The sequence below is a fragment of the Oncorhynchus masou genome, chromosome 30, assembly GCF_036934945.1.
Source record: "Oncorhynchus masou masou isolate Uvic2021 chromosome 30, UVic_Omas_1.1, whole genome shotgun sequence".
Taxonomy (NCBI): Eukaryota; Metazoa; Chordata; class Actinopteri; order Salmoniformes; family Salmonidae; genus Oncorhynchus; species Oncorhynchus masou.
In genome coordinates this window covers 34,351,397-34,373,681 of record NC_088241.1, presented here as the reverse complement: position 1 = coordinate 34,373,681, position 22,285 = coordinate 34,351,397, and the positions used below count along the sequence as shown (strand labels likewise).

At 43.4% G+C, this 22,285-nt stretch overlaps 1 protein-coding gene across 2 annotated transcripts in view; it reads right to left on the bottom strand.

Moving 5' to 3' along the window:
• The window catches only part of LOC135522568 (M-protein, striated muscle-like), a 41,149-nt gene that overhangs the window by 16,963 nt on the left and 1,901 nt on the right, over positions 1-22,285 (bottom strand). For both annotated transcript variants that reach the window (XM_064948951.1, XM_064948952.1), the window contains 15 exons: positions 13,710-13,841; positions 13,402-13,576; positions 10,353-10,510; positions 9,928-10,020; positions 7,125-7,213; positions 6,842-6,883; positions 4,947-5,108; positions 4,566-4,727; positions 2,653-2,794; positions 2,032-2,231; positions 1,783-1,836; positions 1,379-1,503; positions 939-1,122; positions 355-529; positions 24-145 (listed from right to left, as the gene is read on the bottom strand). In XM_064948951.1, the coding sequence (XP_064805023.1) occupies positions 24-145; positions 355-529; positions 939-1,122; positions 1,379-1,503; positions 1,783-1,836; positions 2,032-2,231; positions 2,653-2,794; positions 4,566-4,727; positions 4,947-5,108; positions 6,842-6,883; positions 7,125-7,213; positions 9,928-10,020; positions 10,353-10,510; positions 13,402-13,576; positions 13,710-13,841 (2,015 nt within the window). The remainder of the gene's footprint in view (positions 1-23; positions 146-354; positions 530-938; positions 1,123-1,378; positions 1,504-1,782; positions 1,837-2,031; positions 2,232-2,652; positions 2,795-4,565; positions 4,728-4,946; positions 5,109-6,841; positions 6,884-7,124; positions 7,214-9,927; positions 10,021-10,352; positions 10,511-13,401; positions 13,577-13,709; positions 13,842-22,285) is intronic.

Below are 22,285 nucleotides of genomic sequence, written 5' to 3'. Positions count from 1 at the left end.
ATAACACCCTCTGTCTCACTCACCAATAGCAGCCTTCACCTTGATAGCCTCAGACTCCTGAGAACACTCGCTGAGCCCAGCGGCGTTCAGTGCCTTCACTCTGAACACGTAGCTCTCTCCTGTCACCAGACCGTGGCAGACAAACCTGTGAGTACCAGGACACAGAAACGCTTTGAGAAAAACATGCCTTTTCATTTTATACATTTTTGGACATTTTCATTTGAGTGAGGAAATTGTTTTGTCAAACTTGAGCTCAACATAATTTACGGTTTTAACACCAAATTTGAGTTTACGGTCAGCATTTCTGTAAAACAACAATTGAAACAGAGAGGACAGTAAGAAGGACCATTGTACCTGGTGGCTTTGACAGGCTTGTTGTTGCAGGGTTCAAACGTGTTGCTGCCCACGATGCTGGCCTCGATGTAGTATCCCACCAGCTCCTTTGCATTCCTGGAAGCCTCCCAGGACACCACCACGGACGTGTCAGTGTTCCTGGTGGGAACTACACGGCCTGGGGCAGATGGGATATCTGGGGACAGAGGTTTATTCAACTAAGATCAAATGAAAGCACATTAGGATTCCATTTTGAATGAGTGCGTGTCAAATTAGAATTATAATGTTTATTGATAGCTTGCTAGAACCCAGGTAGACTGATAAGGAGGGGATTGCACATTAGGCAGAATCCTAACTTGAGGTATAGATGCATTGATCTAAATGCAGGATGTACAGGATGGTTTGTGTTACATGTGTATATTTTACATTTTAGTAATTTAGCAGACGCTCATATCCAGAGTGGCTTACAGTACAGTAGTGAGTGGATACATTTCTGTACTTTTCCTGTACTGTATAGAATGTTAGGATTCGGTCCATAGGTATTCGTGTTGCAGGGCCGGAGGTTGGTGCCGGTGGCGTGTGAATTGTGACCTGTGACCCCTCACCCAGCTTGTCCACGACAGTGGTGGCCTCGGTGGCCTCTGAAGGCTCGCCCACACCAGCGGAGTTGCAGCAGCGCACACGGAATCTGTAGGCCTTCCCTTCAGCCAGGTCAAACAGGGCGTAGCGAGGAGACTTCACCGGGATCTCTGTGTTCACCCTCTGCCAGCTGTCTGTACCGGACACACACTAACCACACAATACAACGCAAAGCAGTTAAGAGTAGGGCTCCAACCCTCCAAAAACCAACCCTCCAAACCTGCAGTACCACAGTATATAATACTCTATTTCCAGATAGAAAATTAAATTTAAAAAAAATAACAGAATCATGATTACTTATTGAATTATTTTGATATGGTGGTTGTTATGGATAACAGTGATGGTTAAGTTGATCAGATGAGTCACGCTACAGATAAGGTATATGATTTCAGTATTTATTCCTCACCTTCTCCACATAGTACATGATGCCCTCGTGGCCTCGCTCTCCAGGGGGTTTCCAGCTCAGAACCACATAGTTCTTGGTGGCCTCAGTGACCTCCAGTTCTTTGGGTCTGCCAGGGACTACACCCTCTGATAGGAAGTAATGTGAAAAATAATGTATAAGGGGTTTGATCTCAAAGCCTGGTCCCAGATCAGTTTGTGCTCTTGCCTATTCCAGTGTCATTGTTAAGCCAAACGTGACAATTCCACAAGGAGTTGGCAAGAGCAACAAACAGGCAACCAGGCTATTGATCTAAACTAGAGCTTTCATTATCCTTCCAATCAAAGAACACTAGGTATTTTTTTAGAACTATAGCAGCATGAGAGTATTGATCATCATTGAAGAGTGCAAAAGCATTTCCTTCCTACCTGCAGGCTCCTCCTCAGTGACAATGATCTGGCCGGTCCAGGGTGCAGAGGTACCTGAAGGCCATGGGAAGAGGAGAATGTTACTGATGCATAGTTACAAACAAGAAAAGATATGCATAATACTAAAACCATTTAGACATCACAAAATTACATACTCACGACATAAGACTTTAGCAGTACCATAAGACAATGAGAGAGAAGACAGACAGACAGGGAGGGGCAGATGCCAGATCGGGGTGCCCACCATACCTCTCATACGCGTGCGGTCGGCAGGATCCATAGCTGCCACCACCTCAGAGGTGCGGGACGGCCGACTCATGCCAGACTTGTTGACGGCACGCACACGGAAGGTGTAGGAGCGCCCCTCCACCAACCCAGTCACGGGGAAACGGGCAAACTTAATGGGGGTGTCATTACACTGGCTCCAGTGTGTGGTACCAACCTCACACCTGAACACAGGGCGCAAAGAGACAGAATTCATTCCATCAGACATTCGGTAACAAACTTGGTACGGGCTTCTTGATAAGGCCCGGAGTTAGGTCTATTGGTAAGATCGGGAAAAACTCTGGGCCCTTGTTATAGCCATAACGAGGTCATTTCACGTTTTTTTTAGAGGTCAGGTCACATGATCAAGAAAAACATCTGTCCCTCTTCTTCTAGGTTATCTGCAGTTGTAACTGGAGTGAATGGCGGTACAAGTGGCGCTAAAAAAGGGAGAGAAACGTTCTCCTCGCCGTGTCATGATAAGCCAAGGGATTTTCCCTTCGACTCCACTCTTGAGGTCTCTCATCCGGGTGGCACGGTGGAGCCTAACCTTAAGGTTAGGGGCCCTACCAGAACGGGCATGTAGTGATGGGGGATGGTACTGACCGGTCCACAAAGTAGCCCAGGATGGAGTTGCCACCGTCCACAGCTGGCTGCTTCCAGGTCACGATGACGTAATCCTTATTGGCGTCCTGACATGTCACATCCAGTGGGGCACCAGGGGCTCCCTCCACCTCCGCATCGGCATCTGATACAGGAACATACACATTGCCAGTCAAATGTGCTGATGTAGCATTTTCTTCCTCCCTTCTCATTAGTTCTCGCTCTCTCTCTCGCAAACACACACAGTAAAATATCTTATCAGACTAACACAAAACACACAACCAGAGTGTGTACAGAACATAGTTGATGTACATCTCCTTGACTTTTTTGTATTGAGTTATAGGCATAGAATTACATATAGAATCCATAGTGCATTATAAGATCTCTATAGTGTACAGTACTTTTGATTGAGGCTTGTTGTTTTGATACAGTGCCGACATATAGTGCTGTACCCCGCCTGCTGAACTACGTGGCTCCACAGCTAAGTGCCAGGAATGCTACTAGCCTTTAAGTTACACATCCCAGTAATAGCAGCAGCGTGCCTCTCAGTTAAAGGGGACAAGAGAGGTGATGCTTAAAAAGACAGAACACATGTTTTCAATAAAGTGAGAAACAAAGTTAGCCACTTATGTGGTCTGGGGACTGTATGTCTATGTATATGTCTACGTTAGCTGTATATACTGTAGGACTATATACTGCCTGGTATTATATTTTACTGTGTGTGTGTCTGTAAGATAGAGAGAGTGAAAGAGACAGATAAAAGATGGAGCGAGAGAGCGAGAACAAGAAAGCCCTGTGGCTTATAAGGAGACTCAGTAGGCAACTGTCTCTCCTGGAAGAAGAGACATATACACTATCTACCTCTGTTCCTAGCCAAACCCATTTCACATCTGAGCTCACTGAGAATAGCCTAGCCTTGTCCGTCTCTCGACTGCAATGGAGTCTCTGTGTCCACAGAGAGCGACTGTACATGGCCTCTCCTTTACAGAGCAACCCTGAACCATGACAGAGAGAGCAAGGCCGATTTCCATCCACTCTACAGAGCACAAGTTTCATCTGTTAGCAAGAGAATGAGTAACATGGAACAGAGGTCAATACACTCTTAGAAAAAAAGGGTGGTTCCAAGAGGGTTCTTTGGCTGTCCCCAATAGGAGAACCCCTTTGGGTTTCATGTAGCAAGCCTCTGTAAAAAGGGTTCTACATCACAGGAGGTTTGTGGCACCTTAATTGGGGAGGATGGGCTTGTGGTAATGGCTGGAGCAGAATCGATGGAATTGTATCAAATACGCCAAACACATGGTTTCCATGCGTTTGCAATTCCATTCGCGCCATTCCAGACAATATTATGAGTCATCCTCCCCTCAGAAGCCTCCACTGTTCTACATGGAACCGAAAAAGGGTTATCTTATGGGGACATGGTTCTAGATAGAAAACAAAGGTGCTAAGAGTGGACCTTAATGAATAAATTGGCAGCGTCAGTGTGCATCATTTTTCCCATGATACACAAAACCAGGCCAGAGATTGTGACAGGAGTTGATTGACTCTACTACAGTCATAATGAGTGAGTTCCATTATATGCGGAGGTAAGTTTAACCAGAGACTGCTATGGTTCAACTCCAATGTATATTTAAGAACACACACACACACGGACCATGACGACATTGTTATCTGGTGCCAGTTGAATGTCTGCGTGACGTTGATGATAAACTGTTAATCACACTATAGAACATGAGACAGGCCAATGGAAACAGAGAGGGGGTAAACAAGTGGCCATACTGTCTGCACGCAAACACACACTGTGCAAAATAAAATCAGTTAAACTTGCAAATCAGTAAAAAAGGCATGTATTCGACTGAGGAGTGATAATGTGACAGAGAGCAGTGGTATTCAGTTTTGCTCATGGTAAAGGTCCCCACCTCTGACAAAGACGTAAGCAGAATATGTCTCATATTTAGTCTTGGTGGTAATGCGCAGGGTGTAGAGCCCCTCGTCCTCCTTGTTCAGGTGTGTCAGGGTCAGCGTGGCCTTGTCTCCACTCCAGTGCATCTGACACCACTTGGAGGGCTGCAGAAGAACATCTGATAGACAAAGAAGCAAAGGAGAGCGATCAGGTTAAAATGGCTGCATCGTCAGAGGCCTTCCTCATCAAGGAGCATCTCAAATAAATCCCATAGCCCAGGGGCATATGTATCAACTAGCTCAGAATAGGTGTGCTGATCTAGGATCAGATCTTCCCTGTCCATGTAACCTTATTAAACCTCCGCCAAGAGTTCCTAGAGCTCTGGGGCGTCACCTACCGTCTCTGTACCACTGCACCTCGGGCTGGTAACGTGCCAGGTTGGGGGAAATGATGACCATGGCACCCAGGCTCATGGTCTCGCCCTCCCGTCCGAATGACACGCCAAACCCGTCCACGATGTGGGTCTCGAAGGTAATGCCGTACTCAGAGACGATGCCATCTGACAGGAAGGAGCATCAAGTAACATTAGGTTAGAGATCAGGTTGCTATTTTATTCCCATCATGCAACAGTATGCGTTGTGTGACACACCTCAAATTTAGGAAAAAGGAAAGGGGGATACCTAGTCAGTTGTACAACTGAATGCATTCAACTGAGAATGTGTCTTCCGCATTTAATCCAACCCCTCTGAATCAGAGAGGTGCGGGGAGCTGCCTTAATAGACACCTGTCTGCATTATTATTCAAATCAAAAGGGATGGACGAACAAAGAGCAAGTAAATACTCTTAAAGGGATAGTTCACCCAAATTCCAAAATAACACAGATTACTTACAGGGAAGGAAATCAATGAACAAGGTTAGACAGCAAAGCCATGCATTGGTTTTGTTTACCTGGCCACTGTCTCTTTGCATGTGTCCAACAACCAAAGTCAGTATCTCCTATAGCAGTGTCCACGAGTATCCTCAACAGGACACTTCTTTTGTAACTCTAGAAAAGCACACCTAATTTAACTAATTGAGGGCTTGATTAGTTGACGAATTGAATTAGGTGTGCTTGTCCGGGGCTATAACAAAAATATGTACTATTGGGGTACTGACGAGTTGGGAAACACTGGCCTATAGCATTTTCTCCCATTCACATTTCATGTCCATCTAATAGTAACTTTATTGAGATACAAAATACATTTTAGACACTTTAGAATGATTGATGATGTAACTAAATATTATCCGGTAGCATTACATTTTAACCTTCCAAGAACAAGTGAAATAAAAAGAAGCCTACACAGACTCCGGCCAAGCGCTTCAAACAGACAGAGGCGTGTACAGGGAGACCATGTACCTCGAAGGACAACACAAAACCCCCATTATCATCATTAAGTAGTGTTCAGACACTAAAAGAGTCACTACAGATTGTGTACAAACAGCACTGGGGAAACTGGGGGGGGGGGGGGGGGGTCACATCACACAGTAGACAGTGATGCACATTTGACATATTAAACCCAGTAGGAGATAAAGACTTCAAACCCACGTGTCCGATTTTAGAATCCTAAAGGGTAATGAATGTGACTAAACAACTACTAAGTGCAGTAATCTATAGTCTCAAATCAATGATCCAGGTTGTAAACTACCGTGTACGTGTCTCAATGTATTCTCTATGTCACTCTAGTTTACAGTATTTAACTTTCAAGGCTCTATGACTTACATACAATTTCAAAAACCCCACACTTGCCAAAATGTTCAGGTATTCGGTTGTTTATGTTTATGAAAAAAGCACCACATTTGTCATGCCGAACCATTGGTGGGTCTTTCCCAGGCAATTGAAAGATATTATCACAGGATCTTTCCAAACAGATGCACATAATAGGGATTGTGCACACACATTGAGTGACACTCAGTGAATTCACCAAGTTGACCAAAACCAGCGCAGAGCTTTAGTGACCCTGTTACCTTCGTTGTCTGTTGACTTTCCTGCACCCAGTGTCAAGGGAACGAAAAAGCTGTTTGTGCAATAGCACCCATAGCATCCCCAGGTCCCCCCCACCACCTCCCTCCAGCCCTGTCCTCAAAACTCACCACAGTGTTCCAGCTTAGCATACTCTGAATAGGTTATGTTAATACTGTATAGTAAGGTGGTATGCACACATCCATAAATACATATGGATAGGTATTAATAAAATATATTATTTTATGAGTATTGAGTATATTTTTCCAATAAATGATATTCCTCTGACTTACGTCTGGGCATAGGGAGAGCCTCCTCTACCTCTCCTTTGAATCCTAGAGTAGAATGAACACAGGTACTTATTATTAGCATGTTATTGCGGTGTTGTAGTCAACAGAAATATGTGATCCTTTCACACAGAGGAGACTTGAAACCGGACCAAGTTAAAGCAGCACTAAGAAAGATTGTAAACTAGGTTAAATCACTGCATATCTACTCAATGGGGTGATACTGGGGTATATTGTCTAGTTCATTGTGGAAGCACCAGACTTTGAGAACTATACTTTATAAACATACTCTTAACAACGACAGAGGCAAAGGTAGAAAGTTCTCCCCTGCTGTTCATGGCAGAAACACGATACTGTGCAGTATCATCAAAATCACATCTGAAACGAGAAGAGAGAGAAGACCAGCTGAATCAATGTCTCGTATACACACACACGTTTCTGTCTCCTAATGGTTCAAGTGTACATAAATACCCCCACCCCTCCCAACTCAGCCATATAAATCAACACACAGCAATGTGAGCTGGGACTGTAAAATGCTCCAGAACTCCAGGCTGGGAATACTCTGGGAATAAATAGACACTGATGTCATAACGTGTCAGGTGGTATGGGTTTCTGTATGAAAGTTATGTGTGGTTAGATTCTGTCACAGAAACATGCTATCCAACTTTCCATAGCTGATTACCTACACTGCTTAGTACATACAACACATATGGTTGTGTTTGAGACTGAGAGAACTTCAAAGCCTGTTCTGTCTGAAACAGCTCGAGACACTTAAGTGTTTAGTCCTTGGTGAAATGACTTAAAAAACAAGCCACAAGAGGATCCCTCTATCGCCAGAGAATTTATCTTTTGACGTCCTCTTTGTTATCAAAAGGCAAGCTGCGAAAAGGCCCGGTTAATGTATGGCCTTCACCAACAGCTTTCTGATGTCTGTCGATACATAACAGAGCAAAGGGCACTGACGGATGGACAGGCAGACGGACGGACAGACAGACCGACAGATACAGTGTGAGTCAGAGAGGGGTATTGATTTCACACATTTCAAATCATATTTCTAACAACTGAAATCCACTGTCCCACGAGTTCACAGTGTGAGCCCATCCAAGCATTCCCACGGTTGTCAGTCTGCCCACACACGCTGGCCTACTATGACCTTTCCTGAGAGGGGTGATTGTATTACACCATGAAGGGGTGAACTTCTACAGGATCGGTGGGTCCCTCGCAGGACGGTTGAGCTAACGTAGGCTAATGTGATTAGCATGAAGTTGTAAGTAACAAGAACATTTCCCAGGACATGGACATATCTGATATTGTCAGAAAGCTTAAATGATTGTTAATCTAATTGCACTGTCCAATTTACAGTAATTATTTCAGTGAAATAATACCATGCTATTGTTTGAGGAGAGTGCACAGTTATGAAAATGTATAAACCAATTCGGCACATTTGGGCAGTCTTGATTCATCATTTTGAACAGAAATGCAATGGTTAATTGGATCAGTCTAAAACATTGCACATACACTGCTGCCATCTAGTAAATTGCGCCTGGGCTGGCATAACATTATGGTCTTCTCTTGCATTTCAAAGACAGTACAAAAAGAAATACAAAAAATAACATTTTTTTTCCTTTGTATTATCTTTTACCAGATCTAATGTGTTATATTCTCCTATATTAATTTAACATTTACACAAACTTCAAGGTGTTTCCTTTCAAATGGTATAAAGAATATGCATATCCTTGCTTCAGGTCCTGAGCTACAGGCAGTTCAATTTGGGTATGTCATTTTAGGCGAAAATTGAAAAAAAAGGGGCGGATCCTTAAGACTTTAGGGACGTGGTGGTGACATCATACTGACATTAAACCATGGCCAGAGATGGCTGTTGTTTAATAGTATCTGTTAATTCACAGCAATGAGCCACCACAGAGAGAAGACCTGGCCCATATGCAGTGTCAAGTTGTTTCCACATATATTCTTCTTTAAAATAACTGATCTCAGTCCTCTTTAAAGTGAACTCTGGGGTAAAAAAAAAAAAAGCAAAATAAATCCGTTCTCTTTGTATTCACACTGCCCTTACCTTTGCATGAGGACTCAACTCTTGCTAGTTAACTTCACCTATTTTGTGGTCTGAGTCCTGTTTGCATTGACATTGCTATGTTTAGCATTCACTCAATGCCCCTCATTTTGGGGCGGCAAGTAGCCTAGCGGTTAGAGCGTTGGGCCAGTAACCTTAAGGTTGCTAGATTGAATCCTGAGCTGACAAAGTAAAAACAAGGCAGTAAACCCACTGTTTCTAGGCTGTCATTGTAAATAAAAAAATTGTTCTTAACTGACTTGCTTAGTTAAATAAAAAGGTGAAATAAATCAACAACAAAAAATGCACTCTGGGTAAATACACAGTGCACGACAAGCCATACCATCAGAACCTGTTATCAGACAGCCAGAGATGTACCTACATACATTTGGGAAGTTAATAGTTTGCATTCAGTTTAAAAAAATAAGACATACAAATTATAATTAAATATAATATTTGCATGTAAAATTACTGGTAATAGGATAAATGGCAGAATAATTGCAGATTAAATAATGCTTTAATTGAAAATTGTGTACTCCAAATTGTACTGCCAACCTGCACATTTGTTTTTGGCACCAATCTGATGGGTTATAGCAGGGAAAACTGTGTTACAGTAGCCTAGTGCTAGGTGTGAGAATAATTATAAATGAACCTGGTAAGCTTTGTGTTCACATTCTACTAAAAAAGGGAACCAAACCGGAGACTTCAAGTGAACCGAACTCAGACCAGCTCTCGAGATGGTCTCAGTTTGGTTCGCTTTTGGGTTCTTTGAGTTTCTTTGGAGCATTCACACTGCACATAAATTTAAGCAAACCGCACTCAGTTCACAACAATTGGCTGAAAGGAACCAAGTGTGAAAGCACCCTTAGTGTATGAACGCAGATCTAGGATCAGAGCACCACTGTCCATGTAATCTATTTCATTGTGATCTAAAAATGAAAAACTGATCCTAAATCAGCACTCCTACTCTGGGACGATTGACACATACTGAAAGACCCTGTGGCTTTGGGGGTGTGCCTACCTGTCGATCTCCAGTGAATGCACGTTGTAGCTGCTTTGTAGCTTATACTTGCCGGGGCGGGCCATTGGATCGATTGTCACATTGTTTTTGTACCTTGTTGTGAAATGAGGACAGGAGGAGACAAGAGAAGGCACGGGAAGCAGAGAGGATTATGAAAAGGAGGAAAATAGAGTTCAAAAAGTACAGATCAGAATCAAGGAGAGACAAGACAGAGAAGCTAGGTAGACACCAGAGATGTATAGTGCGTTTTATAGTGTTTTAGTGCAATGACATGGGGATAGGATTGAGAGGACAACAATTGCTGATGCTCTATCCATAAGGGATTGATTTGGTGTGTATTGTGTTAGTGATCAGTTGGTCACGTCAAGGTTTATCCAGGGTGGTGTTTGTGTGCGTGCGTAAGTGTGTATGTGTGCAGTACTCACCAGACAACGCGTGGGTCAGGCCATCCAGAGACGGTGCAGTGCAGCCTGACACACTGCTTCTCCCACACCGTGTGGGAGCGAGGCTTTATCACAAACTCCGGGGCATGCATCAGGCTATCCTCATTCATACACTTGTGGTACTCCTCGTTCTCATAGATCTGGGGATCAGTGTGTTCAATTAACCTTTATAGAGCCTTCGTGTGGCATTTAGAGCCTTTACAATAACACATTCTCAGGTGCAACTGTAAAACACTATACCCCCAGAAGTCTGTAGAAAACATTTGAGGCATCCCATGACTTCATAACACATTTGCGATGCATCCTTGAAGCAAACAAAGCATTTACTAGGCATTTGCTTGGCAATTCATTTCTTAGAGCTGAATCCAATAACCCTCAACACATAATCCTATAATGCTCTCTGAACACTGAATGTAGCAACCAGTGGCATGAAGTGCTGGCAGAAAAGCAGAAAGCTTTTATGATCCTCCTGAGTGAATGGGGCAGGATATGCCTTGACATAAACATTTGAATGAGGGACACAAGTAACCTTCCAAGGGAAGGGGAAGCAGAGTAGAATTAATCCATGGAAAGAAACATTGCTCTTATGACAATACATTTCCTGTGATACTTTGCTAATATATTTCTTACGGTATTCCCATCTATGATAGTAATTTAGTGATTATTCTCCTCTGTGATGTCACAAAAGTGAATATCCTTCTCTGTGATGTCATAAAGGTGAAAAGGTCGTTATCAATAACATGTCATAGTGTAAAACAGTGCAGAGCGTTTGATTTGGCTGCTGGGGGCCAAGGAGACCCCAGCTCCGCTAAAAAAAATTGATAACTACGTGCCGTTTAAGGGATTGTTAAATAAATGTTATAACTATTTGGTTTTAATATCATCACCTTGAAGAAGAGTATAGTCAGAACTACGCATTTACGATTATTCCACATTTAGCTCTATTATACTGCATGCTTTTCATGACCAGTAAACATTCATTTATCATTTATTTTCTATTTTAGAAGCCTTTTAAAACCTTGAATACATTACAAGTTTGCATTTACTGCTGTCTAATTAACAAAATGTTGATCAAATTAAGATCATACATTTGTACTCTTCTCTTTGTCGATGAGGGAAATAATGTCGCTCTGTGGTGTAACAAGAGAAGGTATTGTTCAGTCGGAAGTCATCAAACGACCCCCTTATGATGTTACGAGGGAGAGCATTATCCAGCATTCCCCAATGTGATGTCACAAAGGAATTCCGGCATCTACTGTAGGGCTGCACGATATGGGCCAAAAAACCTAATTGCGATTTGTTTGACCAAATATTGCGATTGGACATGCGATATCATTCCAAACACGTCGGCAAACTGTTGGAATTCTAGAAATACAATTATTTATATTTAAAGAAGCAACGTTCATGTTTGGAACAATACAGGGGTTTGATTAATCTCACCTGGCACCTGTGTAGGCGTGATTTGCACCGGGCAATAGTTGATTGCATTCGTTTTGGAACTGGGCTGCCTCCCAGGCGTGAGCCAGGTGCCCCGTTTAAAACACACCGCGAAAATCGGCTCAAAACAAAGTGACGTAGAAGCAAGTGGAGTAATGAGTAGGATTCACTCAAAGAATTTTGAATTTTGTGTTTTCACATGCAAAAGTGGATTGCCCTCAAGCTTTATCTCCCTTCCAAATGAAAACGAGTTAGAATTTTCTAACATTTAGTTTTTGGAAAAGAGATGGTGTATGTTTCTTGGCGATGCACCGTGCTGCTTTGTTGACAAAATGTCAGAGCCGCACAGGTCTGTTTGATTTGAGAATGGCGCTCCTCCTCTTCGCCCGAGCATAATCTAATCCCGCCCAATGTGTTGACTGCATTTGACCTAACAAAACAGCATGCAACTTTAGCGTGAATCTAACAACTAGGAGTGACTGCGCTGCTTGAGTGACAGGGGGTGGGGTTTTGTGTGACGCAGCTACAAGAGGGAAGAGTGGGTAGCTGCAGTCCAATATTGCAACCGGAGTATGGGCGAGTGGGTGTGTCGAAAGGAAAGTAGTGGGCGTGTGGAAAGGAGTGGGTGTGTCGAAAGGAAAGTAATGGGCGTGTGGAAAGGAGTGGGTGTGTCGAAAGTGCTCTGCTATTGGTTAGACGGTTTTGATTGAGCTGTGTTTTTTTGTACTTACGTTTCTTACCATTAAACAACCTTACATTGATCTACCATACCGCGAAAGATTGTACCTCTGTTTCGAAGCCAGAGGATGAGTCGGACTTCACTGTTAGTTTAACACAAATAATTGTGCATTTTCAGTTATAAACCTATACATGTTTTTATTAAAAGTACTGATGGGTGTACTGTTGCTTCATGAGTTTGCTTACTTTGACTGTTCCCTTGATTTAGGGTATTAGGTAGCTACTTCCCACACCATTGCCAGACGGTAGTGCTTGTCAAGCTGGAGCGAAGGGCACTCTGTCCCATTTATTAGTAGGCTGTATGTAATCAAGGTGACATCTAGATGGTTATCAATATTAGTTATTTCTTGTGTAGGCTGCTATTCTACTTGACATGAAATAATGTGAGAGAAAACAAATTGGCACGATAGCTACCGCCGGCAACACGATCGTGATACCCAGTAAGAAGCAACTCGGTTCGGGTCGCTCTGCAGCCTAATCAAACCCATAAAACAGTCTTGAGTGGCAACAAATATGCCCAATTAGCTGATTTGCTTTACATACACCCACTCCTTTCGACACACCCACTCGCCAATACTCTGGTCACCAAATTGGACTGCAGCTGGAGGAGAGCCTGTTACATGCGGCTGAGTGGCGTTTCAAAATATTGAACGCTTCTGCAAAATGGATAATGCACATGTAAACATTGCGATTTTGATGTGAATTCGATTAATTGCGCAGCCCTACTGACATCTATGACATGACAAAGACTCAATATTCCCATTATGATGTCACGAAGGAGCACATTATGCCGTATTCCTCAATGTGATGGGATAAAGGAAAACTTCCCTCTATGACATCAAAATCCTCCACTAACCCGCTTGCTCAGGGAGATGTGCTCGGCTGATTGGCGCATGGACACCTTCCTAGACGTCTGTTCCGTCCTCTCCATCTCTAACCCACTGGTGAACAGATTCCTCCGGGCCATGTATCCAGCACTCTCCTTCATCCGGGCCTCCTCCGTATCTGAAAGCCCACTGGCATACTCCTGACTAGGGTGGGGGAGCAAAGCCAGGGAGGAGAGTGGGGTCATTTTCATGGTCATTGGTCAGAATCACTCACTGAAATCAAAATGTCTCTGAATTCTCTGCATCGCTAAGGCTCATAGGTCGTTGATTCGTTTACCTGCCCCTGAAGATGGGCACTACATAGCCGATGATCTGGTTCTCTTTGTCCATAGCCAGGTAGGTGGGCTTGGCTCTCTTGGGGATTGGGCTCAGTCTGCTCTCCTCCAGCCCAGAGTACGATGCACTAAGTCTAAGACACAGGATAATGTCAAAACAGCAGTGTCAACCTAACACAGTGTAATAACATCAAGTCATGCCAATGTAATCTGAAGGGCTGGATGAGGAGGAGAAAGGTTGTATTATTGGGTATATTAGTCATCAACAAGGGAGGGTGGCTTGGATGGGTTTAGCTGTGTTTCTAATAAATATCTCAAACTGTGCAAAGAAGAAAGAGAAAACCCTTTGCACAGCAGAGCGATGACTACCAACAAACCTGGTCTAGCTATAAGAGATATGCATTGCTTGTTCATGCTGTATAATGACATGTCTGCAATGACAAAATAAAAGACTGAGATGGACCAATGAGATGGAATGAAACTAAACATTGTGGTCATAGGAGAGTAGGTGTCCTGTCCTGTGAATAAAAAAAAAAACTGGTGGCGATCATGACCAAAGGGTTTAAACACTGTTTCCCAAGCTTGTTCAATGTACCATAAACAATGTCCGTACTGTGAGATGCCTAAGACAGCGCTACAGGGAGACAGGACGGACAGCTGATCGTCCTCGCAGTGGCAGACCATGTGTAACAACCCCTGCACAGGATCGGTTCATCCAAACATCACACCTGCGGGTTAGGTACAGGATGGCAACAACAACTGTCCGAGTTACACCAGGAATGCACAATCCCTCCATCAGTGCTCAGACTGTCCGCAATAGGCCGAGAGAGGCTTGACTGAGGGCTTGTAGGCCTGTTGTAAGACAGATCCTTTCCAGACATCACCGGCAAAAACATCACCTATGGTCACAAACACACTGTCGCTGGACCAGACAGGACTGGCAAAAAGTGCTTTTCACCGACGAGTCGCGGTTTTGTCTCACCAGGGGTGATGGTCGGATTTGCGTTTATTGTTGAAGGAATGAGCGTTACACAGAGGCCTGTACTCTGGAGCGGGATTGATTTGGAGGCGGTGTGTCACAGCATCATCAGACTGAGCTTGTTGTCATTGCAGGCAATCAACACTGTGCGTTACAGGGAAGACATCCTCCTCCCTCATGTGGTACCCTTCCTGCAGGCTTATTCTGTCATGACGAATATGGTCCCGTCCATGAGGAGGAGATGCACTGCAGTACTTAATGCAGCTGGTGGCCACACCTGATACTGACAGTCACTTTTCATTTTGATCCCCCCCCTTTGTTCAGGGACACATTATTTAATTTCTGTTAGTCACATGTCTGTGGAACTTGTTCAGTTTATGTCTCAGTTGTTGAATCTTATGTTCATATAAATATTAACACGTTAAGTTTGCTGAAAATAAAACGCAGTTGGCAGTGAGAGGACGTTTCTTTTTTTGCTGAGTTTACAATGGATCTCAGCTGAAAACCCACACACCTGACAATACAAACCAAACATCCAAAACAACCATTATTTAGGTTCCACCAAATTGATTCTCACAAGTAAATCAACACGTAATTAACAGTACAGTGCCTTATAGGAAAAAAACAAAAACAAATCTAGACAATATGAAACATTGCCATATGTATCTCCTATGTGTGCATACAATGTACACTGAGTGAACAAAACTTGCTCTTTTCATGACAGACTGACCAGGTGAATCCTATGATCCATTATTGATGTCACTTGTTAAATCCACTTCAAACCAGTGTAGGTAAAGGGGAGGAGACAGGTTAAAGGTTCTTATTCTTACTCATATTTTGTTTAAACTGCATTATTGTTTAGGAGCTCGTAAAGTAAGCATTTCACTCTGAGGTCTACCACCTGTTGCATTCGGCACATGTGATTAATAAAAATTTATTTGATTTAAAATTCCAAATCTGTCCCTCATACCATCATGGCTACCTAATCACCACCAGCTTCCTATTGGTTCATTTATCCCCTCTCCTCCCCCTGTAAATCTTCTCCAGGTCATTGCGGTAAAAGAAAATATGTAATCTTACCTGGTAAAATAAAGATCAATAAATAAATAAAATGTTGATAGATTACGATAAGGGGGGATGGGAATGCAGGCAAGGCAATCCTCATTCAATGAGTATTCCTAATGGAACAATTGGTATGTCTGCACAATACCAGGAAAATCTCCATAACTTCTGTTATGTCACCATCAGACTATATTAACAGCAAAAGGCTATTCAATTCAAACATCAACAGGGGAGAAAATGTCACTTACTGAGGCTTTTTGGTTTGATTTGAATCTGTCTTGTCAATACACAATTTCTATTCCCTATGCCATAAGTACATTTCTATGTGACAAGGTAGAGTACTATGGTTCAACCAATGGTGTCACTAATCATAAGGCAGGGAAAGCTGGGTAAATTCCTGACAGCATGAGGTTCAACCATAAAGGCCCAAATGAGGGACCATTCACTCCACAAACACCCTTTGACCTCCATTGCACACTGTCAAGGCCAGTGTATTTAGAGATGCCAGGTGTCCATAAGAGTGAGACCGCCAACATTTCAACACATCATTCAATATAGTCACAACCACTGTTAGGCCGGCCATAGATTGCCAGAATAGTCTCGTAAATACTCCTATATATCATCAATAATTCCTTAAATAAAATAATTCAAACAACAAACCACTGAAAGAGATTAATGACCACTGAATTCAACAGTTCTGGGAAATCCACAGGTGGAAAAAATCCACACCCCCAAAAAGGTTTTATGGGCACATACACCTGATAGGTGCAGTGAAATGTGTTGTTTTACAGGGTCAGCCATAGTAACTTCACAGATCTTCATTGTAAAGGGTTTAAACACAGTTTCCCCTAGAGAAAATGTGGGTTAAGTGCCTTGCGAAAGAGCACATTGACAGATTTTTCACCTTGTTGGCTCGGGTCTTCAAACCATCGACCATTCAGTTACTGGCCCAACACTAACCACCAGGCTACCTGCTGCTGACCCCAAATACAACTTTACCTCATAGCCAACTTCAAACCATGTCTCCAGATCACAACGCAGTAGAAGGCTCTAAGAGAAGCATTCTGAAAAGCCTTATGCACTCACGCAAAAAAGCATCTTTGTTGAGTGCGAGAGGAAGCCCCCAATGGATGTACTGGCTGAACAATGAACCAAGGTCATCGATCCAAGATGGCGTAGCAGTCGGATGTCGGTTTTGTCTTGTCCCGTCCCGTGTATATATCGTTTTCATTGTATATATAATTTATATTTTTAATCTCAATTTCCATCTATGGACTGAACAGAGGTAACCCGCCTCTCCAACGTGGTGCGTGTCTGAATTTTTTTAATAGTTTAAAACCGGAACCCCCATCAGAAGCTAGCCAGCTAACTAGCTAACTAGCTACTAGCTAGTAGTCAGTTAGCGGTCATCACCGTTAACTCAGACATCAGCCAGCCTCAGCCTGTTCAATTCCGGCCAGTCTGCACAGCGTGATATCAACCCAGAGCATATCTGGACTGCCTTTTGTCTACCACATCTCCGGATTCCTACAGCAAGCTCTGAACCTTTACACCGGATCATAGCAGCTAGCTAGCGAGTGGTTACTCCTGGCTAACGCCTCTGTCCCGAAGCAAGCACCAGTTAGCCTGGAGCTAGCCTCGAGCTAGGCCCATCTCCCAGCTTGCCGAAGAGATCCTTTAGCCAATTCCTGGGCTACAATACCTTCTTTGCAAATTGGCCTGGACCCTTTACTGCCAACACGGAGGCCTGCCGATCCATCACGACTGGTCTGCTGATATAACCGTCCGAGGGGGTTTCAACAGGCTCTTCCATTGGGAAGTCACCCGGAAGCCCATCTGCTAGCCTGCTAGCTGTCTGAATCGGCGTGTCTCCAGCTCGCCGAGCTACTCACTGGACTCTATGATCACTCGGCTACACATGCCTCTCCCTAATGTCAATATGCCTCGTCTACTGCTGTTTTGGTTAGGGATTGTCTTATTTCACTGTAAATCCTCCAGCCCTGCTCAATATGCCTTAGCTAGCCCTTTTGTTCCACCCCCCACACATGCGGTGACCTCACCTGGCTTAAATGATGCCTCAAGACTCTCATTGTCACTCAATGCCTAGGTTTACCTAAATTGTACTCACATCCTACCATATCCTTGTCTGTACATTTTGCCTTGAATCTTTTCTTCTGCGCCCATAAATCTGCTCCTTTTACTCTCTGTTCCAAATGTACTAGACAACCAGTTCTTATAGCCTTTAGCCGTACCCTTATCCTACTCCTCCTCTGTTCCTCTGGTGATGTAGAGGCTAACCCAGACCCTGCAGCTCCCAGCATCACTCCCATTCCCCAGGGGCTCTCATTTGTTGACTTCTGTAACCGTAAAAGCCTTGGTTTCATGCATATTAATATTATGAGCCTCCTCCCTATGTTTGTGTTATTCATAGCTTTAGCACACTCCGCCAACCCGGATGTCCTCACCGTGTCTGAATCCTGGCTTAGGAAGGCCACCAAAAATCCTGAAATTTCCATCCCTAACTATAACATTTTACGACAAGATAGAACTGCCAAAAGGGGCGGAGTTGCAATCTAGCGCAGGGATAGGCTGCAGAGTTCTGTCATACTATCGAGGTCTGTGCCCAAACAATTTGAGCTTCTAGTTTTAAAAATCCACCTTTCCAGAAACAAGTCTCTCACCGTTACCGCTTGCTATAGATCCCCTTCAGCCCCCAACTGTGCCATGGACACCATATATGAATTGATCACCCCCCAACAGTTGGTACTGTTAGGTGACTTAAACTGGGACATGCTTAACACTCCGGCTGTCCTGCAATCTAAGCTAGATGCCCTCAATCTCAAACAAATTATGAAGGAACCTACCAGGTACAACACCAAATCCATAAACATGGGCACCCTCAGATATAATCCTGACCAATTTGCCCTCTATTTATACCTTTGCTGTCTTCAACCAGGAACTCAGTGATCACTGCCTCATTGCCTGCATGCGTAATGGTTCCGCGGTCAAACAACCACCCTTCATCAATGTCAAACGCTCCCTAAAACAATATACTCAGTCAGGTAGGAAAGCAAAGGCTAGCTTTTTCAAACAGAAATTTGCAGCCTGTAGCACTAATTCCAAAAAGTTTTGGGACACTAAAGTCCATGGAGATTAAGAGCACCTCCTCCCAGTGGCCCACTGCAATGAGGATAGGAAACACTGTCACCACCAATAAATCTATGGCAATCGATCATTTCAATAAGCATTTTTCCACGGCTGGCCATGCTTCCCACCTGGCTACCCCTACCCCAGCCAACATCTCAGCACCCCCTGCAGAAACTTGCCCAAGACCCCCTCCCCCTTCACACTCAAATCCAGACAGCTGATGTTCTGAAAGTGCTGCAAAATCTGGATCCCTACAAATCAGCTGGGATAGACAATCTGGACCCTCTCTTTCTAAAATTATCCACCGAAATTGTTGCAACCCCTATTACTAGCCTATTCAACTTCTCTTTCGAATCATCTGAGATCCCCAAAGATTGGAAAGCTGCCACGGTCATCCCCCTCTTCAAAGGGGGAGACACTCTAGACCCAAACTGTTATAGACCTATATCCATCCTGCCCTGCCTTTCAAAATCTTCGAACACCAAGTTAATAAACAGATCACCGACCATTTCGAATCCCACTGTACCTTCTCCACTATGAAATCTGGTTTCCAAGCTGGTCATGGGTGCACCTCAGCCACGCTCAAGATCCTAAACGATATCATAACCGCCATTGATAAAAGACAGTACTGTGCAGCCTTCTTCATTGACCAGGCCAAAAGGCTTTCGACTTTGCCAATCACCGCATTCTTATCGGCAGACTCAATAACCTTGGCTTCTCAAATGGCTGCCTCGCCTGGTTCACCAACTACTTCTCAGATAGAGTTCAGTGTGTCAAATCGGAGGGCCTGTTGTCCAGACCTCTGGCAGCCTCTATGGGGGTGCCACAGTGTTCAATTCTCGGGCTGACTCTCTTCTCTGTATACATAAATGATGTCGCCCTTGCTGCTGGTGATTCTCTGATCCACCTCTATGCAGACGACACCATTCTGTATACATCTGACCCTTCTTTGGACACTGTGCTAACAAACATCCAAACGAGCTTCAACGCCATACAACATTCCTTCTGTGGTCTCCAACTGCTTTTAAATGCTAGTAAAACTAAGTGCATGTCCTTCAACAAATTGCTGCCCGCACCATCCCGCCCGACTAGCATCCCTTCTCTGGACTAGATCGACCGATTAATCGGAATGGCCGATTAATTAGGGCCGATTTCAAGTTTTCATAACAATCGGAAATCGGTATTTTGGGGCGCATATTTTGCAGATTAATATATATGTATATATATATATATTACACACCTTTATTTAACTAGGCAAGTCAGTTAAGAACACATTCTTATTTTCAATGACGGCCTAGGAACAGTGGGTTAACTGCCTGTTCAGGGGCAGAACGACAGATTTGTACCTTGTCAGCTCGGGGATTCGAACTTTCGGTTACTAGTCCAACGCTCAAACCACTAGGCTACCCTGCCGCCCCGTTCATTGCACGCAGAGTCAGGGTATTTGCAACAGTTTGGGCAGCCTGGCTCATTGTGAACTAATTTGCCGAATTTTACATAATTATGACATAACATTGAAGGTTGTGCAATGTAACAAGAATATTTAGACTTAGGGATGCCACCCGTTAGATAAAATACTGAACGGTTCCGTATTTCACAGAAAAAATAAACATTTTGTTTTCGAAATGATAGTTTCCGGATTCGATCATATTGATGACCTAAGGCTCGTATTTCTGTGTGTTATTATGTTATTATTAAGTCTATGATTTGATAGAGCAGTCTGACTGAGCGATGGTAGGCAGCAGCAGATTCGTAAGCATTCATTCAAACAGCACTTTCGTGCGTTTTGCCAGCAGCTCTTCGCAAGCACAGCGCTGTTTATGACTTCAAGCCTATCAGCCTAATGGCTGGTGTAACCGATGTGAAATGGCTAGCTAGTTAGCTGGGTGTGCGCGAATAGCGTTTCAAACGTCACTCGCTCTGAGACTTGGAATAGTTATTCCCCTTGCTCTGCAAGGGCCGCGGCTTTTGTGAAGCGATGGGTAACGCTGCTTCGAGTGTGGCTGTTGTCGATGTGTTCCTGGTTCGAGCCCAGGTAGGGGCGAGGAGAGGGACGGAAGCTATACTGTTACACTGGCAATACTATAGTGCCTATAAGAACATCCAGTAGTCAATAGTCAAATGGTTTAGAGAGAAATAGTCCTATAAATACTATATTAACTACAACCTAAAACATCAAACCTTGGAATATTTAAGTCTCATGTTAAAAGGAACCATGTTCTCATGTTCTGAGCAAGGAACTCAAACGTTAGCTTTTTACATGGCACATATTGCACTTGTACTTCAACACTTTGTTTTTGCATTATTTAAACCAAATTGAACATGTTTCATTATTTATTTGAGGCTAAATAGATTTTTTTATGTATTATTTTTAAGTTAAAATAAGTGTTCATTCAGTATTGTTGTAATTGTCATTATTACAAATCTATTTTTTTTAAATTGGCCGATTAATCTGTATCGGCGTTGAAAAATCATAATCGGTCGACCTCTATTCTGGACGGTTCTGACTTAGAATATGTGGACAACTACAAATACCTAGGTGTCTAGCTAGACTATAAACTCTCCATTCAGACTCACATTAAACATCTACAATCCAAAATGAAATCTAGAATTGGCTTTCTATTTTGCCACAAAGCCTCATTCACTCATGCTGCCAAACACACCCTCATAAAACTGACTATCCTACCGATCCTTGCCTTCGGCGATGTCATTTACAAAATAGCCTCCAACACTACTCAGCAAACTGGATGTAGTCCATCACAGTGCCATCCGTTTTATCACCAAAGCCCCATATACTACCCACCACTGCGACCTGTATGCTCTCGTTGGCTGGCCCTCACTACATATTCGTCTCCAGGTCATCTATAAGTCTTTGCTAGGTAAAGCCCCGCCTTATCTCAGCTCACTGGTCACCATAGCAACACCAACCAGTATCACACACTCCAGCAGGTATATTTCACTGGTCATCCCCAAAACCAATACTTCCTTTGGCTGCCTTTCCTTTCAGTTCTCTGCTGCCAATGACAAGAACGAATTGCAATTTAGTTTTTTTATCAAATCACTGAAGCCTTATATCTATCTCCCTCTCTAACTTTAAGCATCAGCTGTCAGAGCAGCTTACCGATCTGTGTACCTGTACACAGCCAATCTGTAAATAGCACACCCAACTACCTCCTCCCCATATTATTACTTACCCGCTTGCTCTTTTGCACCCCAGTATCTCGACATGAACATCATCTGCACATCTATCAATCCAGTGTTAATGCTAAATGTAAATGTTAATGCTAAATGTCGCAGATGTAAATGAGAACTTGTTCTCAACTGGCGTACCTGGTGAAATAAAAAATAAAGAAATATCTTAATAGGGAAACAAGTCCTCAAGGAAGTAAA